General features: G+C 36.9%; 2 protein-coding genes across 2 annotated transcripts; one reads left to right on the forward strand and one right to left on the reverse strand.

Moving 5' to 3' along the window:
• Positions 1–52: 52 nt before the first annotated feature.
• LOC103999096 (homeobox-leucine zipper protein HAT22) lies at positions 53–1,378 on the reverse strand. The gene is made up of 3 exons (XM_009420752.3): positions 827–1,378; positions 671–750; positions 53–587 (listed from the first exon to the last, which is right to left on the reverse strand). The coding sequence occupies exons 1-3, from the start codon at positions 1,376–1,378 to the stop codon at positions 332–334; spliced, it is 888 nt and encodes a 295-aa protein (XP_009419027.2). The 3' UTR covers positions 53–331.
• A 5,763-nt stretch (positions 1,379–7,141) lies between these two features.
• Positions 7,142–18,897, forward strand: LOC103999098 (uncharacterized). Its single transcript, XM_009420753.3, has 7 exons — positions 7,142–7,426; positions 8,614–8,655; positions 9,145–9,276; positions 16,723–16,955; positions 17,428–17,464; positions 18,240–18,297; positions 18,418–18,897. The coding sequence occupies exons 1-7, from the start codon at positions 7,298–7,300 to the stop codon at positions 18,492–18,494; spliced, it is 708 nt and encodes a 235-aa protein (XP_009419028.2). The 5' UTR covers positions 7,142–7,297; the 3' UTR covers positions 18,495–18,897.
• The last annotated feature ends 1,985 nt before the right edge of the window (positions 18,898–20,882 follow it).

The following is a 20,882-nucleotide window of genomic DNA, read 5'->3' on the forward strand; positions in this document are numbered from 1 at the left end:
AATATCAAGCAATTGATCTCTTGAGTACACATTTTTTGAGCAGAAATAGATCTTTAGACGTAATTCATAAGAAATACATCTTTTGAGCAGAACAAAATAAATACAGTGTTCATTCAGCAGAAAATGAGCTCATTCAAAACCACTCACATGACATCAATGTATAGGGTTTTTGTGTCTTAGAGAGAGAGAGAGAGAGAGAGAGAGAGAGAGAGAGAGAGAGAGAGCATTCACCATCATGGTTTCTAGATCTAAATTGATGACAACAGTATCACCTGAAGCAAAACCAAATACTATTATATGCCGACAAGGGGGGATCCGCATATAACAGCAGTCATGCTGCGTGGTGGGCGAAGGGGTTGAAGAAGCGAGGCCTCGAGGCCGGCAAGGGAGAACCAGTCTCAGCGCCGCCGATGAACTTCTTGCACGACGGACACATCGCCGGGATTTGCATGTGCCTCGTCGCCGACAGCTTATGCGACTTCTCGAGATCCTGCAGCTCCTTCTGCAGCCTCCTCTTCTCCTCCGTCAGCGTCTCGCAGCATCGCCTGAGGAACTCCAGCTCCACCTCCGTTTTCTTGAGCTTGGTCCTGCAACAAGATCTAAGTGATATGAAGTCGTTCTAAGGAACCGAGGGCTTCTAATTCAACTGTGGAACACCAATCTTCACCACCTCGCTCTCCTGTTCTGGAACCACACTTCCACCTGCCGAGGCCGAAGGTTCAGCTGCTTAGCCAGAGCTTGCTTTTGTTTCTGACAGTAGAAAGAGATCATTCAAGTTAGATCACAATCTTAATTTTCTTGGCAGGATTTCGTCTTTGATTCAAACCGGATTGAGACTGCTGTGCTCCTTAAACTTGTCTTCCAAAAGGGAAGACTGCTCCTTGGTGAGCCTGAGCTTCTTCCTAGCACCGCTGTCTTCCTCCTCCTCGTCGCTGATCCGGGACGAAACCTTTTCCACCTCCTCGCTCCTTACATCGTCCTCCCTCTTAATCTTGCAGGGATGATGACTCTGAGGAGGAGGAGAGTGCCTGCTACCAATATCTCTACCCATCTCAACTTCCACCGAGGCACAGACGTCGCCGGGGAGTGCGAGGGTGAGAGAGGGCTCAAGTGCCTTGGCAGTCGAAGAAGATCTTTGCAGCTCGAGTCCAGAGCTCGAATGGGGACGACTACCGATCGAGAGATCGCTTCTCCCATCATAACTCAGCGTAAGAGAAAGGCCAGTGTGGGGTGTATCATCTCGATCATGGTCATCCATGGCCATAGGTGGGGATCTTCTTCTTCTTCTTCTTCCTCTATTATGCTTGAGCTTGTCAAGGAAGGAAGGAAGAAAGGAAGGGAAGGGAGGAGCGAGGGATGCGAGATGTATTTGAATCATGGGATAGTGATGATGGTGATACGGAGAAGCTTAAAGGCATGACGCACCATGACATAGGTTGACCTCGAAAGGCGGAGAGAGAGAGAGAGAGAGAAGAAAAGGCGAGGAGAGTTGAGGCTCAAAACCACGGCGGTGTAAATAAGATGATGGAAACCATTAGAGGGAAGAAGGAGAAAGAGAGGATTGCTTGTGGTTTCAAGAATCAAGAACCTCTTTTTCTTCCTTATTTTTACTGTATATATATGGCTACATTTATTGTCTTTTATGCCATTTTCAACTTCATGCATCATCAAGCAATCAACTAACCCACCAATTATGTCTTTATTAACCAAACGGAATTGATCAAAAGAAAATTGTGTGGAAGTTTCATGCCATTTGATGGTGGGTGGTGTCTCAACGATGATGATGCCAGCAATATGAATGAAGCTTATTATTAATGTATCAAGGATGAAAATTGTCACTTGTCTATCCACCAAGGAAATTTGTGAGTTCATATTTTATTTTATTTGATAATTAATGCTTTTCCTTTAAATTGCTAATTCGCACTATAAAATTCGGGTTATTCGGGTTATCTGACTGACTTAAATGTCAAAAAAAGTATTTTATAATTTTTGTAAAGAATTAAGTGATGAAGGAATATTTTGATCCTACAACTTTATGATAATTATCGATCAACTATCTATCTTATTTTTATTTGTTAGATGACGTTTTGAATTCTCAACATTGGATAATTGAATTCAGACTTATATTTTAGATAGAAGCTTGTTGCAATAAAACTAATACACTTTGCTTTATAGACATGCTCCTCATGTTTGCTGCCTTCAAGTATTATTATATGTAGTTGATTTCTTAGTACATTAAAGCATTTGGAGATTAATTATAGATTATTCCTACCTTTAACATCTTGGTCTTTACGCCTTTAAAAATTATATTAAGATCTCTATACTTATGAAAGCGAAATATTTAATCTCATTTTTTCTCACGCTATCAACTCTATTAATAAAAATATCATAGGATTTACCAATAAGTATGTGCTGACTTTATCTCACTTTGGTTTATTACTTAGCACATGCAATATTTTCATCCGTAGAGTCGATGACGTGAGAAAAATTAAATATTTTATTTTCATAAGGATAAAGATCCCAATATAACTTTTGAAAGCATGTGGATCGAGATACTAAAGGTAACTAATTATAGTCGATAATATATGATCAGCTCAAATTATGAGTTCTTTCTCTTTCTTTTAACTCATTTTACCCTCTCTAATCAAGGATGGTTGGATATAATAATGCTCGGTCAATTCTTCCTTTAATACAATAATTGCATTACTTCTTTCAAGTCAAAAGAACAAGGAGAAGAAGCATTTGTGATATTGGGATGTGATGAATCTCTTTATGCACTCACAAAAGAAAAATGTTGCTTTCATGATAACCACACTGCACCACAGGATGGATGACTGGACTTCATTGGAGGAAGACCAAATGCTGCATTAGAATCCAATCCTAGTTGAAGTTGTCATAAGTGTTTGTCTACACTTCCCACTTCCCACCTAAACAGCATCCCAAGAATGAGTAAGAGGTGGATAGATAATGCAAAAGAACAACTTTCACTGAGATTTCATGCTTTGTTTGCTTGTCTGCAATGGCAAAAGTTTGTGTTGTTTGTCTGAAATATAATGAGGGGCTGTGTATCTCTAAAAAGATTCATAAAACTCTTCTTATTTCTCACAGTGAGTTGGTAAGGTGGTAAAGTTGTTTCATTTTACTATGCCAATAAATTCATTGCATTGATATATGAGGCTTTATAGGAAATGCAACCAAGCCTTAAGTATGCTTGTTGTGAGATGAAAAGTCTTTTAGAGGAAAAGAGAGATGCATATTAAATGCAATGTGTTTCCTATATACATAGGGCCTATATAAGGCCATGCCTTTTATCATGGAGGACTGGATGATATGATGGGTTAATTATAGATTAACTTTTATATTTGAATCTTATTAATATTATGGTCTCTATATTTAAAAAATCTATATTAAGATTCTTATAGTTCTAAAAATAAAATAAATAATCTTAATCTTATTTGTCTTAACATTATTAACTACAAAAACATAATATGTCACATCGATTGGTATGAAAATGATGAGCAAAAAGATAATTTTAATATCCATTTTATTTCTAGCGATTTTATCGATAAAAAAATAATTTCAACATTACATGTGCTGAAAATGAAAGGGATATTGAAATTATCCTTTTGCGCACCACTTTCGCATCGATAGTATCATATATTATATTTTTCGTCAATGTTGCTGACGATGTTAGGATAAATAAGATTATTTATTTTACTTTCTGAATAATAAGAATCATAATATAAATTTTTTAAGTATAAAAATCATAATGCTAATAGGGTCCAAATATATAAGATAATATAAAATTTGTCCTAGTAGAATAGGAAACAAAAGTGATAGTTATTAGGCTGATATGAGTTGAAAAAAATGAAATAAGTTGAGTTAGATTTAGCATAAGCTATAATAGAATCATTTAGTGGTACTAAGAAAGTTTATCTTATCAAAGCTCTTCTCTTTAGTTTTACAACTCCATCTCTCACTATCTCTCTATCTATCCCTTCAAGTAATCTATAGTTGAATTTTCTTATACATCTCTTGTGTATTACCTCACAAGTTTTGGATCTCTCTATCTATCCCTTCAAGTAATCTATAGTTGAATTTTCTTATACATCTCTTGTGTATTACCTCACAAGTTTTGGATCAAGTAGATGATACTCAAAACTGTGAAAAAAGAGATTGAGACATGTGTAATGTCATGTTGGAATTAGTGGCCTATGATACTAAATGTTATAGGCTGACTCTTTTGTGCTCCCAACAGGAGAAACACTAAGAATAACTTGTGATTAGAATGACAAGATTGTCATTGACTTTGGAGCACTCCCACTAGCCAAAATCCAGAAGACATGATCAGAGAAGAAGTTGTTAACCAACAAGGCAAAGCAAGAGGAGTGGGTTTGGATTGAGTCAAATGGCACCACATAAAGGTGAGTGGAGGTTCCTTGAACATCAACTCCACTCTCTTTTACAAATACCTGCCATTGGGTGAAAGAGGCACACCAACAATTGATTTGAGAATGCAGCTAAAGGAGATGCTCTTAAAGATGATGATGGTGACCACCAATGATATGCGACAAAAGCTTATTTGATTCTTGAGGATGATGGAAACTATAGAGAGACTTTGATTCTTCCTTGTCTTTGTTCACCCGGTCTTCTAAGCATTTAAATTTTTAGTGCTCTTTAAAGAAGAAGAAAAAAGAAAAAAGAAAATCTCTGATGTGATATCCTAAAAAGTAATCTCAGATTTAGTGTGATGAATCACTATTTAACTTTACAAACATCTTATATCTTCATCTTATGGATATGAATAATTTTTTAATATTTTATTTCTTTCATATGTGGGTTACTCGTTCAACGTTTTTATCGTACTCTTAGCGTTTAAACTCATATATATTTTTCAAATAAAATTTACTCATTCATACTAATATTATCTAACTCATTTGAATGACTTAAGTTGCCTAATTAAATCTTCTTTTGTTTAGCTATACAATTGAATAAAATCATCTTTCATGTTTCAATTTTCTTTAGCTATCTATATGGACATCCACCTTCTTTAGATACTATCATTGTCTCCTTATATCAATCGATATCATCACTATCAATGTTTTCTCATAATATACACATAGTCTATCTTTTTGTTTTCTCCTATTTTCTCTTCTTTTTTATATATATCATTTGTCGATACATCGATACATATTTTTTCTTGATCAAAACTTAGAACCTTAATGTTAGATGGACTAATAGAAATTAAAGTAAATGCAAGACATCATATTAGTAATAATCTTAGGTTCAAGATCATGCAAAGTCAATTGTAGAGGGAAGTTTGGCAAAGGCACCACCATGTTTTGGCATGTCGTAGTCCACCATGAAATAAATATGAAGTTGGCTAAGACAAAAATAAAGAGTCCAAGATGGCATAATTTCCTAGAATTATTGCAAAGGCATAAATGCTTAGACAAGTCACAAGTTAAATAGTATAATCTAGAGTTACTTAGATTATATCGACTAGATTAAACATGTGTCGTGGACCTATTGTTCATTAAAAGTCGAATTTGGGCATCACACTCATGTCACTCTCTCAATTCGCTATTTCTTTTAGCAAACCACCATCTTGTTAATGTAACATTTAGTGGCTTATACTTGATCGTAAAACCTTTTTAATGAGAGAAATTAAAGTCAAAAATCTTTTCAATGAGAGGAAACTAAAGTAAAAAAAAAAAAAATCGTAAGGTGGTTTTATGAAAATATCTCTCTTTTTCATTTTTTTTCCCGAATAACCTCCTTGTTTTTATTTTTCTAAAAAATAAAAACATATGTTTTTTAATCCTAAAAATACCTTTTCTATTTTTTCCTCATCGTTGGCATCGCTTGTGCTTCTCTCCTTGTCACCTCCACCCCTACTCTTTTGTCCCTCGTTGCAAGGTCAATCCTTCTCCGTCACACCCTTTACCTTCATGTGCACCCTTCCTTTCTAGTGAGTCCCTATCCTTTCTTGTAGGGAAGGGCGAGAACTCATCGAAGAGGAAGGGCTCGTGCACACGGAGGTGAGGTGCTTGATGAGGAAGTGTAGAGCTTAGAACAATGAGCGGGTGGCTCTAGTCGAAGAAAGCGACAGGTGGAGAAGCATGAGCGACGTCGATGAGGTGGAGTCAACGATAGGAAAACGAAGGAAGGGTATTCTAAAATTATAAAAAATAGAGGTGCTATATGGGAAAAAACTAAAAATAAGAACTTTTTTCAAAAAATCATTTGTTCATGTAAAATTTAGTGATTTTAAAGTCTAATTTCACTTAACAAATAAATAGATTTGTGTTGGTTGGGTTAATTTTGTTAATGACTATAAAAAATCTTTGTAATAAATGATTGATATTTAAAAACTATTTATATACGAGATGGAATAGCCCAAGTTTGTTAGACATTTAAATGACTCCATAGATCGGATACTACTCATAAATCTTTAACTCGCATTAGTATTTAACTAAACTTGACCAATCTAATACAAACTTATTTAATTTGATAAAGGTTTGAGTTAGAGTGACACAAATTTAAATTACTTAAGGAGCCAATTGCCTTGGTATGACTCAATTTGTGTCTCAATATATATACCTCATGGAGATGTATATTTCAATTGTCAATACCTAGGGTTGATATCATAGCTATTTGGTGTAATGGAAGCACAAGTGCCAAATTAGTTTCTTTTTGAGGTAGATTTATGAATCATTAATTCTCATTTATTCTAATTATCTCCTATGTTCTCCCCCGAGAGCTTTAAAATACGATGCACTTTTATTTAAAATTTATGAATTATTTTGATAGCAATGTATAAGACTTATTTATTAATAATTTATTTGACACGTAGTTCGTGGTATCATTTGATACGAATAGCATAGATCGATAAGATTTATTTATTAATAATTTATTTGACACGAACTTCCTCGTATCATTTGATATGCTACATCATTTGATACGAGTAGCATATATCGATTCGATAAACGATCGATACGAACGATACATCAATAATTTTTATATATCATATATTAATATATTAATACGTTCGATACAGCTCGATATAATTGGTGCATTTGGTATTGATAGCCGGTCGATATATCAATACAAAGGTGTAACGTCTCGCGGATATGTTTATACGTAGACATACGTGACGGGAAGCACCGGCTTCGACATGGAAATATAGGAAAGAGAGGAACACGCGGCTTGCGTCAGGATTACAGCGTCGGGCGTTGGCGAAGGTGATGCCCGCGTGTGCGCCGGGAGGGCTCTCGATCCGTCCGTGTAGCGGGAGATGATGACGATCCCCGCGGGATCGAAGAGCGGCGATGGGAATCATCCGTGGTCGGGAAGGGACCACGGCTCGTTGACGTACGGCCTCGCCCTCTTCGGATTGATCGGCGCCGCTGCCGCCACCGTTGCGGTAACGGCGATTCCCTTTTGCTATCTCTTCTTGGAGTTTTGGTGTCTACCCTTTCGAATTAGGGTTCTAGATTCATCATGGGTTGCCTCTTACACTTGTGCGTTTCTTCCCCTTAATGCTTTGATTTGCTATGTTTCGATAACAATGAGGAGAAGAGAAAAAGGAAGGTGGGATATAAGGAGAGATGAGGAGGGCGAAAATAGCGAGGAGACGAGAGAAAAGAAAAGAAGAGGATACCACAGAGAAAGGTTTCTTCCGTTGAACTTTCCATAAGTTCCACTAAGTGGATGCTTGTTTTAAAGAAATGGAATAACCTATGGATTGCGATAAATTGCTCCTAAGATAGTTGATCAATTATAGCCATGTTTTATCCTAAACCTTGATAGATGTGAATACCTAGGGAAGATAAGAAAAGGGATTGACGGATCAATAATGCTGAAAAGGGATTGATAAAATAGATTTCATCTCAAATTCCTAATTTCTAAGGATGATGATGAAAAGGACTCAAAACCAGAATGGTGATGCCGGAAGTCGTTCATCTAATATTGCCTAAACAAATCAACTGGCTACAATATCAAAATCTTTTGATCAATAGATCAAGATTCTTTGTTAGAAACATCTTAGGTTAGTGCTTGAAAGTCCTCAAAAACTTTCCGCAAAAGTGCTCTCTTGATAAAGGGACTTGTCGTCACCTTGGTGGGAAAAAAAGTTCTTTTCTTAAAAATTCAAGTTTGGAGATACACTTCATACAAGACCAGCATATTGAAGTTGGTTCTAGTACACTGTTTCATTTCTTTCTTTCTGGAATTTGTTTCTGGTCTGATTAAAGAAATATAGATATCTAATACAAAAGTTACTAAACGTATACAGAAAGCAGATTAAAAGCCAATATAATAGTTCACAGTATTGTATGCTTCCACACCTCGGTGGAATTGCAATAACATACTTTTGATTTATTGTTGATTCTGATGGTAATGTTCATTCTTGCTCGTAGAATCAACATGGCTTGTTGTTGTGGTTGCAGTTGTTGTATATGATGCAGATTTTTTATTTTTTGCCTATTTCTAGGACACATTTATGTGATAGTGTGGCTTATGCCTTTGTTTAGTATTCTGATGACATGGTACGTTATTGTGACCCAGTTGGCACCTTTAACTTTTTCTCTCTCCTTTTTTGCAACTTTGTAGGTTGGACAGTTGAGAAGGACTATGCGTTGGTTCTCCACTCAGGTACAGGCAGCTGCTGGTCCTTGATGACATCATTTCATTGTTCTAATATCTTAGAGATGTTTTTTCTTCTCCATAGAACCTTGGTTGTCCAAAATGGTGCTATTTAGAGTGTTGTTGTAGATGACTATTTTAGATGTTTATATACACAACAGAACATATTGGAATTTAGGTGATAAGAAAAATAAGTCCAGTTTGATGAATGTTTGTGAAGAAATGATCAATATATAGGGTGAGAGCTAGTTAATTCAAGTTGAATTCATTTTATTCACTCAGTTAATATATCTTGTCATTGAATTCTTCAAGTTGAATTCTTTCTGTGGTGTTGCCATATGTTTCTTGGGCGCCTTAACTCCATGTCATATTTGGATAACTGCAGGATTTTGTTTACTGGGCTAAGTTAGCACATGGCACTCACAAGAATGTTACATGATTGTAATTCTTTTCAAATACTTTCTCTAATGTCTTTTTTTTTTTCTTGTTTTGCCTAAGCTTGATGAGTCACAATCCCATACATCATGGAAGAGAGCTGGCAGTTCGAGCTTCGGAAACCACAAGCAAAAAACTTGGAACAAATGCGACCGTCGTATGCAAGAAGAGTATGAGGAGGAAATGGAGAGAGTGGTTGGTTTCTCTTCTCTCTTGTTTATTCATTTTTTACTTAAACTAAGTCTAGTTAAATATTTTATAAGATTGGTAATTTTAGGGGTTAAAATGTAGAATTAGTGTGTACCTTTAAAAGCAACCTTTTGCTTTCTGAGGTTATGTTAGAACCCTTGCAGATTCTAAACTTGGGGTTGATCTCTTTAGGGGATTAGCCTCATTGGAACTCTATAGGGGTTCCTCCCTCCAAGTTGCTGCTCAAAGGCTGCAGAAAAGATTCATCTATTGCTTACCAAAAGAGGAGGAATACATGGCTATTTATAGGGTTTCTAAACCCTAACTCCTAATAGGACTCCTACTCAAGACTCTTACTTCTAACCAACTCCTAATAGGACTTCTACTCAAGACTCCTATTCTTTTACAACTCCTAATTCTTCTCTAAGAAACAACCTCCTAACCCTAGCCGGCCTCTTCACCTCCTTAACAGGGATCGACTTAGGTAGGTTTTACATGAATGTCTCTCTCAATTAGGACTCTCCTAGCTAGAGTCCTAACAGACCCGCCCTCTTAAAATCAACCTTGTCCTCGAGGCTGACGATTCATGAATTTTGAGAATTTGATCTTCAAGTCGTCATAGTTCTCTCAAGTGGCATCTTCTATTGGTAGGTTCACCCACTGTATTAGCACTTTAGTAGTGGGTCGTCGTCGTCGAGTGACGATCCGTCGATCAATAATGGCACTTGGCTGGGTCTGGAGTTCTCCTTGGATAGTCATATTTGGTGGGTGGCTTTGGGCTGTCTCCAAGCACCTATTTACAACTTCTGTCTGGTCGTCGATTTGTGGGTGATATGTCGTACTCCTTTTCAATTGGGTGATATGTAGTACCCTGCATATGGAATAACTTTGTCCAAAGTTTGCTCGTGAAGATGCAAGTAGAATTTATCATAAGCACAATGCGTCCCTTATAGTGTAATTCTTTTGAGTCCCAATTGTAATGAGCCACGGAGCTTGGTGCTTCCTCCAATTTTTTTATAATCTTACTAGTCTCTGAATCTTCCTGTCATTCCATCTTAATATCCTCAAGGAAGTTGCTGGTCGGAAGTGAAACGACCGAAACTTCAGCTTGCTCGGGTAGTTGTGAAAGCGCATAATCAAATCTAAGAAGTTTTGTTACCCATTTTTGCTGCTCAAGGGATGATATCTTTCGCTCCAAAAGGTACTTGAGGCTTTTATGGTCGGTTTTAATTTAAAATCGTTGACCAATCAAGTAGGGTCTCCACCTCGTTGCTGTGCGCACAATAGCGAGCATCTCCTTATCATATGTTGACTTATTTTGATGGGAGGGAGATAATGCCTTGCTAGTGTATGCGAGTGGTCGACCATCTTGCATGAGAATGGCTCCAATTCCGATTGCAGATGCGTCAGCCTCAATAATGAAGGGTCGGTTGAAATCTGGTAGTGTTAACACCGGCGTCGTCGTCATGGCTGCCTTAAGTTTGTCGAAGGCAGCGGAGGCTCTGTCCAACCATTGGAAGACATCTTTTTCCAGTAAAAAGTAAGTGGTGCATTGATTTTTCCATAGTTTTTCACGAACTTACAGTAGTAGCCTGTTAAACCCAGAAAGCTATGTAGCAATTTTATGTTACTCAGGGTAGGCCAGTTTTGCATTGCTTTAATTTTGAATGGGTCCACCGTCACACCTTCCTCTGATATGATATGCCCAAGATATTCCACCTTCTGTTGAAGAAAGCAAAAATTCATAGTGGTTGTGTGTTTAAAAGGTGGTTTTCGGTATGTCTTCTTCGCACACTCATATTTGATGATACCCGGATCAAAGGTCCAGCTTTGTGAAGATTTGTGCTCCCTTTCATCTAGCAATTCATCTGCTATTGGAATAAGGTATTTGTCCTTGATGGTTATGCCATTGAGAGCTCGGTAATCAACGCATATTCGCCATGTTTCGTCTTTCTTGCGTACAAGTAGCATTAGTGAAGAGTAGAGGTTGTAACTTGGCCGAATAACTCCTGTTTCGAGCATCTCTTTTACAATCCTTTCTATCTCATCCTTCTGAAGATGTAGATATTGATATGGCCGAGTATTTGCTGGAGGTTTGCCTGAAAGAATCGTTATATAATGATCATGCCAACGGGTAAGAGGTAGGTTGTGCGGTTCATCAAATATATCTGAAAATTCAGCAAGCAAAGGAAGTAGGTTTGGATCTTCAAATTCTATTGGCTCTCCCTTAGTTTGCTGCTCAAGTTGTACCAAAAATCTGCTGCATGCTTTATGTAAAACCTTCTCCATTTGTTGTGTGCAAATCGTCGTTATGTTGCCCTCACGTTTCCTGTGCAATATCACCTGTTTCTCCTTACTGTAAAATTTCATAATTAGTTTCATAAAATTCCAGGAAACACCACATAATGTCGTCAACCATTTAATTCTGAGCATGGCCTCATGATCATTAAGAGGGAAAAGGAAGAAATCTGCAATTATCTCTTGATCCTGCAGCAATAGTTTCTCCTGCGGGCGCCTACGATCACAATTCAAAATCCGTCCGTCGGTGACCTTAACATCAAACCTGCAGCGATTCTCGATAGGTAATGCCATCCGAACAGCAAGCTTACTATCTAGGAAGTTAGCAGTACTGCCGGTGTCGATGAGAACAATGATCGGTTGTTGTTTGAGAAGGCCTCCAACTTTCATCGTTTGCGGGTTTGAGTAGCCGGCTAGTGCGTGTACTGTAACGTCAGTCGGTTGTGGCTCTTCTTTCTCATCTTCTTTATGTTCAAGGTTCTTTTCTGAATGTTCAATGACCTCTTCTTCTATTGGTTCAATCATAAGAAGTTTCCCTTTCATCGTTTGCGGGTTTGAGTAGCCAGCTAGTGTGTGTACTGTAACGTCGGTCAGTTGTGGCTCTTCTTCCGCATCTTCTTCGTTATGTTCAAGGCTCTCTTTTGAATGTTCAATGACCTCTTCTTCTACTGGTTCAATCAAAAGAAGTCTTCCTTTTCTATAGCAATGCTTGTAACTCCACGGCTAGTCGCAATGCCAACATAACCGCTTCGCAGATTGCTCCCGAAGCTCTTCTCTTGTCAACCTCTTTGGTGCAGGGACTCGATCGACAGTAGGGGGGTTGAGGGCTTCAGTATTTCTGGTTGAGGAGCAACTCTAGTCCTCCAAGCTTCATGATTCAATCGCTCCTCTTGATGTCGTGCGAAAGAAATGACTGCCATAAGCGTGTACGGTTGTCTCGCTTTAACTTCTTCCCGGATCTCCGGCTTCAAGCCCTCAATGAAGGTCCTCAATAGCTGTTTTTGAGACCAATCACGAGTTTGATTAGATAACCTTTCAAACCTAGTTTGGTACTCCTGAATGGTGGAGGTTTGTCTGATCTTTGCTAGTTGTCCGTCAATATTCTCGTAATCGATTGGTCTGAAGCGGATCAGCAATCCTTCTTTGAATTGTCGCCATGAAAGGACTCCATAAGTGTGTTCAAACCAGTCAAACCATTATATGGCATCCCCTTCAAGATGTATAGCTGCAATTTTCAACATAGATGCGTCCGCGATTTTGTGGTATCGAAAATATCGCTTCGTACGTGAAATCCAACCAGTCGGGTCTCCTTCCCATCTAGGGAAGTCCACCCTCATGCGTGGATAGTTGGGATCGATCATAGAACCTCCCCTCTTTTGAAAGTCATATCTTCGGGCTTGGTGCGATTGGGCAGAGCTCTCTCCTTGATGTGATTTCTTCGGGCTTAGTGGTCAGCCCAATCTGAGTTCAGTAAAGAGTGTCCGAATCGTATCCTTCATTCGTGCCTCAAAGGTTTCGAATTTAGCATTGATTGCCTCATCAGATGCCATAGTATATGCCTCCAAATCTGTGATGTTATGATCTCTCTTTTGTTGTCGGGTTAAAGGCATGTATAGGTTGAGAGAGGTGATGGTTGAAAGGGTTGGTGGATTAGTGGATGTAGGCTGCGGTTTAGGCTTGTTTTGTGGCTGTTTTGGGTGCAGTTTGAGGGTGTGGTTTGGTGGAGTTGTAGGGCTGTGGATGAAAGTTTTGGATCTGTGGTAAATGACAGCAAAGGTTTGATAGAAATCAGTGGAAGTTGTTGCAAGTATGTGCTGTCTTGTAAGAGCAGAATTGTCGTCGAAGAAATAGTAGTTTCTCGATGAAATTTCCACCAAAAACTTGAGAGATTTGAGGAGGGAATTGACAGCAAAATCACAGTTTATATGACAGCAAGGATCTCTAATTTAATCAAGAAAATTTCGGCAGTATAATAGCAAGGAAATTGGTGCAAGCTGCAATAGCAGAATTCTTATCGAAAAATTTCAGCGGTTTGGGACGAAAATTTACAGAAACACAAAATCAGTTTTAGAGATGAATTCCTCTATAGATCAATCTTAGATGGAAGCAAAGATGATTTATGAAGTGTATAAGAAATTTCATTCAAAAAAGATTGCAAATAGATGAGTTAAGGCAATAATATGCGGCTGAAATTTTCTGCAGCACAGATTTTCAAGTGTAGCAGATTGGACATAACAGATCAGTAGTTTACATTGAGAATTTTTCGATAAAACCAAAGGGAAATCCATTGTTAGGAAGTGTCAAAGCTATCATAAAAATTTCATAGAGATTTGGATAGAAAAAATATTGTATCAAGATCAAATAAACAGTTCTATGCGGCTGAAATTTAACAGTGCAGATTTTCAGATATAGCAAATTAGACGTAAAAGATCAATGGTTTATATTGAGAATTTTTTGAAAAAACCAAAGGGAGATCTGCTGTTAGGAAGTGTCAAAGATGTCATAAAAATTTCGTAGAAATTTGGATAGAAAAAGCACAGTAGCAAAATCAAACAGATGGTGCTATGCGGTTGGAATTCTGCATTGTATCTTTCGTCGTAGAGATGAAAACTTTGTGACGAAAAGTTTATGCAGCAATATAGGAACAGTTTTTTTTTTTTGGATTTTTGAATAAGGATAACTAAATTGCAGCAGCAGTAAGGTAGGAAACCAGAACCTGTTGCAATTCACGGGGAGATCAAAGGATGATCTGTGGTGGTGGAGATGATGGCGGAATTCGGCGATGATCTTTTAAGCAATTGTGGGAATTGCTTTGGGCGATTGTGGAGGGCTGATGGATAGCAGTGGAAGGGCAGCGAGATGCCAAGAACGCTGCTCTGATACCAGGTGTTAGAACCCTTGCAGGTTCTAAACTTGGGGTTGATCTCTTTAGGGGATCGGCCTCCTTGGAACTCTATAGGAGTTCCTCCCCCCAAGTTGCTGCTCAAAGGCTGCAGAAAAGATTCATCTATTGCTTACCAAAAGAGGAGGAATACATGGCTATTTATAGGGTTTCTAAACCCTAACTCCTAATAAGACTCCTACTCAAGACTCCTACTTCTAATCAACTCCTAATAGGACTTCTACTTAAGACTCCTATTCCTTTACAACTCCTAATTCTTCTCTAAGAAATAACCTCCTAACCGTAGTCGGCCTCTTCACCTCTTTAACAAGGATCGGCTTATGTAGGTTTTACATGAATGTCCCTCTCAATTAGGACTCTCCTAGCTAGAGTCCTAACAGGTTATTACAGTATCCAAAATAAACATATTTTTGTTGCCATAAACTTGTTCCGGAAAATTTCTTTATATTATATTATATTTTTTATTTTTTTTATTACATCAAATAGCATATATGACGCTCACACATGGACTCTAACCTAAGACCTATCACTTGTGCAGTATTGCACTAACCAATCTGGATGTTTCAGACTATATTATGTTTTGTTATTATGCTGTGAATATTTGAAAATCTCTAAATTTAAGATTTTAAAGATTTTTATCGCTCCATACATTTTATGGACAAAAACGATGGAAGGGAAAGAAGTGTTATATTTTTGGAACATTATTCTATTTCACTCAGCAAAAGCTCTATTCACCATGTATCATGAACTGAAGGATTCTGTGATGAGACCGAGGATTTCACATACTCATCTCTACTGAAATACCATGTATCAGTAAAAGCTCTATTCACCTAGCTCTAATAATTGAAATATATTTTGTGTTTCACTAACGCTAGCTACGAATATCTTAGTATTGGAATCAGCAGCGAGCAGCTAGACCTTCAGCTTCTCTGCTACTTCCACTCTCATGGCATGCAATGTGATAGCATCGTCCATCAGTCGATATACATTAGTTATCAACTACAGTCATTGTCGACTTTGTTCTTCAGAACACTAGAAATCTGAAACTTTGGCTTTTCCAATTAACCCCACTCCAGTCAATGATCACTCATCATGAAACCCACAGGATCCTTGATTGTGCACTTAGCTAATCTATTACTCAACACTCTTCTGATAGTTCTGAACTGAGGTTCAGACATCTTAACTTTTTGTATTCCAAAGATTTCAACCAAGCAATGAGACTCAGTGGATATCCACCAAAAATTCCTCATTATTATTATTGTTACCGTAATTTTTATTATGATCTATCATCTTCTTCATCTATAAAGTTACTATAAAAGAAAGATATTACATTATTTAATTTTCATGGAGATTTTAGTGAAGGTATGAAAATGGTGAAATTCTGACTAGATATTATGTATAACTATTCTGGCTTAATACAATAAGCCTAAGTACTGTTGAGTTCTTACTATATAAATTGATTGCAAAACAAAGCTTTAGAAATATTACAAAGAATTATGTAAAATTAATGAAGAAAAAAAGTGTAAAAGTTTCTAAAATTGTTGCATCTGATTCGAATGGAAGTTATACTGACACAACTGCAAACTGAAATGTAAAGCTGGCTAAACTTAATTCAACAAAATTGGAAGTAAGTCTTCTAAGGTAAGTTGGCAAACAAAAAACTTTTGAATTATGCAAAAGGAGATTTTCAATTTTTATTTTCTTGATAACTGTGTCTCCATACCCTTATAGCGGGTTGCAAAAGCAGACCCTAGGAAGAATTAGAAATAATTTGGAGGAATCTCTTTTCCTCTCATATCTATGAACTCCTACCATTTTCTAGAAAGGCGTCATGCAGCCATTTTCTTCCTCATGTAAGGTGAACTACTTGGAGTTTAGGTACTATGCTTTATGATAAATGATTGAGCTCACAGGTCCAAAGCCACTTGCTTGGTGACATGACAAGTTGTATAAGGCTTCTCACTTATAAGTTATAACCACATATATTGTTGTTGTCTTGTACTAATATTAAAAATATAGTCCTCTGAGAATCCTCTACTTATTTCAATTGAGTTTTGCAAGCTTGTTATCACCATTTTCACTTTGCTTCTCTAATCAGGCTTCTCACTCATCCTTATATTGCTTCTTCTGTCAGTTTTATTCTTCGTTTTTTGTTTCTAGCTACAAAATTTCATATATCTTCCTGATATATAGTTTTTTTCGCCATTTTAAAATATGTTGGCCATAATGCAGTGAAACTTTGCTTTTTGTAGGAACGTATAAAGCGTGTGCAGAGCGTGTTCAACAGAGAAAGAAGTAAGAATAGGAAGAGATATGAGTCTTGGACAGACAACACTACTGATGCCTATCAATCTTTCCAAAGAGATGACTGGTACTGGAAGACACATTCAAGTTACAAGGATCAATATACAAATTTCAGATATGCCACAAAGGACAGTGGGGATTATCTATTGTCACATCATTACTCTGTCTTAGGCCTTGACAGGTATTAGAATTCATATTTAAACTTGTTATAGGTTTTGCAGTATTTATCTTTGTTTAGTGAATGTTAACTGTTTGTAACTAGAGGAATCTTCTCCTTATGTGATAAGTATATCAGACCAGCAGATTGTCGATAGAATTGTGTGATTTTATTCTAGAACTTCATTTTTTACTATCATTTATAGATTTAAGATCACAGAGCTAAATGAACCTTGTAATAGATCGCACTTGTTAAATGGGTCTGTCCTGTTTATAAATGGTTTGAATTAATGTCAGAGAATAAGATGAAGTTAGATAATCCTGATTCGAGACATTTTGAGTACCAGTGACATCCACACTTTTTTGGTCAATTATGCTTGATCGACAGCATATCATGTAGCAACCATGATATATGGAATAACTACTTTGCTATCACTTACATATGATGTTTAATGAATTTTTAGCTTTATAACTATCACTCTTGTTATTTCTTGTAGGTCAAGGTCAGAACCATACTCAGATACTGAGATCAAGGTGCACTTTTCAATGTCACTTGTACTTATTCGTTATTTCCTTTACTGCATTCTGTTCATCTGCTTGTTATTTGGTAATCATTTTTTTTGGAACATATTATGCTTCATAATATGAAATCGAATATAGCACTGTTAATTGTGATGAATTTGGGTCACATTTGTCTTATAAGATTTTACTAAAATTTAGTATAATTCTTACATGGTAAAGTGGTTATGGCTCTTAGATATGTCGGCTAAGGATGCAAAAACCGTAAGTGGTTTCATAGAAGTGATGGAAATTGAAAATTTTTTATTACTGCATAAAAGCAATTGGTAGTGATCATGGTATTTTATTCTAGATGAACTTTTAGAAGTAAAGGGAAAAAAAGTTGACATCTATGCATGCAACTGGAACTTCCATTGGAAGTTCTATGGTTGGGTAAACTTTGCCATTTGTATGATTTGGTTTTTGAATCTCATTCCTGATATGTTGGCATAAAACCCCAATTAACAATGTGATCATGTAGAAGTCTAATATCAAATCAAGTTTTCATGTCTACTTAAATAGTTAATGTTTTATACCCTATAAAATAAAATTGATCTCAAGACCACTTGCCAATGGACTAGTTTCGCATGAAGAGTTCAAATTGCTTATTGCCGTAAAACTCAACACCCTCCCGTGTCTAGATATTCATGTGCCTCATGCTGGATTAAAAAGTAGCATGCATGTCTACTTAAAATAGTTTTTTTTTCCCAAGTATACTTAAATAGTTAAACCTTCTCATTGTCAATTACAGAATGCTTTCAGAGCAAAAGCAATGGAATACCATCCTGATCAAAACCAGGATAATAAAGGTAAGCCATCATCCTTACCAAAATGTTTTTAGCTTTTTTTTTCTTCTTTCAAAGTTATTTATCTTACACACTTCCAACCAAAACCGGCCCCCTAATTTTCTTGCTGGCATCTTTCTGCAGATGTTGCAGAGGCAAAATTTAAAGAGGTAATGATGTCCTATGAAGCAATAAAATCAGAGAGAAGTCAAGTGTGTTGACTCTCGAGGACTGAACACAAGATCGAGAAGAGCTGTGTATATATATTGCAACTTAGCTGTGCTGTTAACTTTCAATCTGGTTTCCTTTTCGTCTATAATCTGCTTCTTGATGTAGTGTTGATTGATCTTTTAAAGTTCGAGCTCTAAAGGCGGCTGCACATCTACATATATGCTGAGGGGCATAATTAGAGATAATGTTGGCTATCAATTCATCAGATTGAGGCCATACAACAAGCTTTTGATTCTGGCATGTTCAGTATCGAACAAAAAATTTTGATTCACCAAATTGTAGGATGGTTTGTTATCTGATGGCAAAGTCAGATAGATGTCTATGCTTCAATACTGTTATTTGTTTATTTGTATATGCAAGTAGACGTGCAGTAGTAACCTATGTTTAAGTTCACTGGTGAGCATGAATTAGCAGCTAAAAGAGGGGTGCCAATCAGAACCCAAATATTAATTCTGCAGCAGTTAGGAAATTGCCCTCTTTCTTGGTCTAAATGATGCAGAGTTTTGCTGCTTTTCAGCTACATTATTGGTGTTAATTAGCATTCTCTCGTAATGTACTATCCATTATTTACAGAGCATTGAAATATTTACGTACCATCCTAAACCAGAAGAAATGTTGCTTTCTTCGCCACACATCAGTTTCTCAAAGGAAATTGAGGCTCGACCTTACTATTTTCACTACATATTTCATCGGGCCACACATGGATCAGTGCTCGGGTGACATGATCGCCTCCGGTAATGAAGTATCTCTAACTTTTGTTACAATCGAATTTTGTTACCATCGAATCTGGTTTTGAAAAGTTCTTTGACTATGATTTGGTTGAATATGTTACGATCGAATCTGGTTTTGAAAAGTTTTTTGACTTTGATTTGGTTGAATATGTTACGATCGAATCTAGTTTTGAAAAGTTCTTTGACTTTGATATGGTTGAATATGACCTAAAGCATCCTCATCTTTGGGACAATGGAACCTAGATCATTTTTCGTTTAGATGCAATCAAATCAAATAATGAAATATTATTTATCTTCGATGCATCAAAACTCGATCATGAAACATCTTCCGTCTTTGTCATCGAATCTGACTATAAAACTTCCTTTGGCTTGAGGTGATCAAATTTGGTTATAAGGTAACTTTTAAATAAGATGTTATTGAATTCGACCATAAAGTATTTATCGTCTATGCTATGATTGAATCTGGTATATGTTATCGAATTTGATCATGAAACATCATATATGGTATATGATCTCTGTGATATTAGATGGATGAATGATTATATATATACGATAACTAATGACAGACAAATCTAATGGATTGAATTCTTCTATATTGTCCGGGGACTACGACGTAGTGACCTAGTATGTTCGTAGTCGATGAGTCGAGTGAATCATTATGAAGATAATAATTCACTGAATCAGAAAGAGTTATGACAAGTATAAGTCACGACCAGCTCGATATTGGGCCTAGAGAATCACACACATATGGTAGGTATTATGATATGAGATATCCGTTGGAGCACTTATTGTTGAATCTCGAATTTTGATAATGAAATCAATTGATGAGGTTATGAACTAATAAGTATTTAAGATAAGTAATTTAGGAAAATTTCGATCATGGACTCGAACCATTAAAGCAAGAGAATCAGATGTTGAGCCGGAAAGCATCATGTTAGAGATTAGACGTCAGGTCGGAGGATTGGTCGACATGCCAAAGGATGGACCTCGAGCCATGAGTTCAGGCATCAAGCTAGAAAGATCGAGTATTGTGCCAAGAAAATCAGATGTTGTAAGAGGTCAACATACTGATGGATCAGGCAATACGTTGAAGGAAAGGACGATGCGTCGAAAGTTCAAACGAAGTGTTAGATGAACAGATAACATGTCGGACAACGTAGCCTTCATGATTATAATTATTCAGTCTTGATTGAAGTCGTTTATAGTCTAATTTAATTAATTTTAAGACGTAACCATGCTAATTTGATTAGTAGCCCATTGGGCCTAAACCAGGCCAATTCAGTAACTTGGAGTTGGGCTGGGCGGTAGTACTGCCCGGCACAAGCGGTAGAACCGCCAATACCCCAAAAAATTAAAGATTTAAATTTTTTTGCTTCATTTTTTAAGCCATTTGGGGTCTATAAATATTTTACTCATGCTTATTTGATGAAGCAAGAATTCTTAGGGATATAAGTAATGTAAACTCTCTTGAAAAGTGTTATATCTTCCTCCTTGACTTTAGAAATCATTCTAAAGGAGGTGTGAGATTTTGTTGTAAAAGAGAAGTGTGAAGGTTCTCTCCTAAGCCTATGAAAAGAAGAAAATGGTTGGGTTATAACAAGGGTAGTTGATCTTTGTTTGTTGAAAAAAAGATCAGTAGTGAAAGTC

This window comes from Musa acuminata, chromosome BXJ3-9, assembly GCF_036884655.1.
Source record: "Musa acuminata AAA Group cultivar baxijiao chromosome BXJ3-9, Cavendish_Baxijiao_AAA, whole genome shotgun sequence".
NCBI classification, from domain to species: Eukaryota; Viridiplantae; Streptophyta; class Magnoliopsida; order Zingiberales; family Musaceae; genus Musa; species Musa acuminata.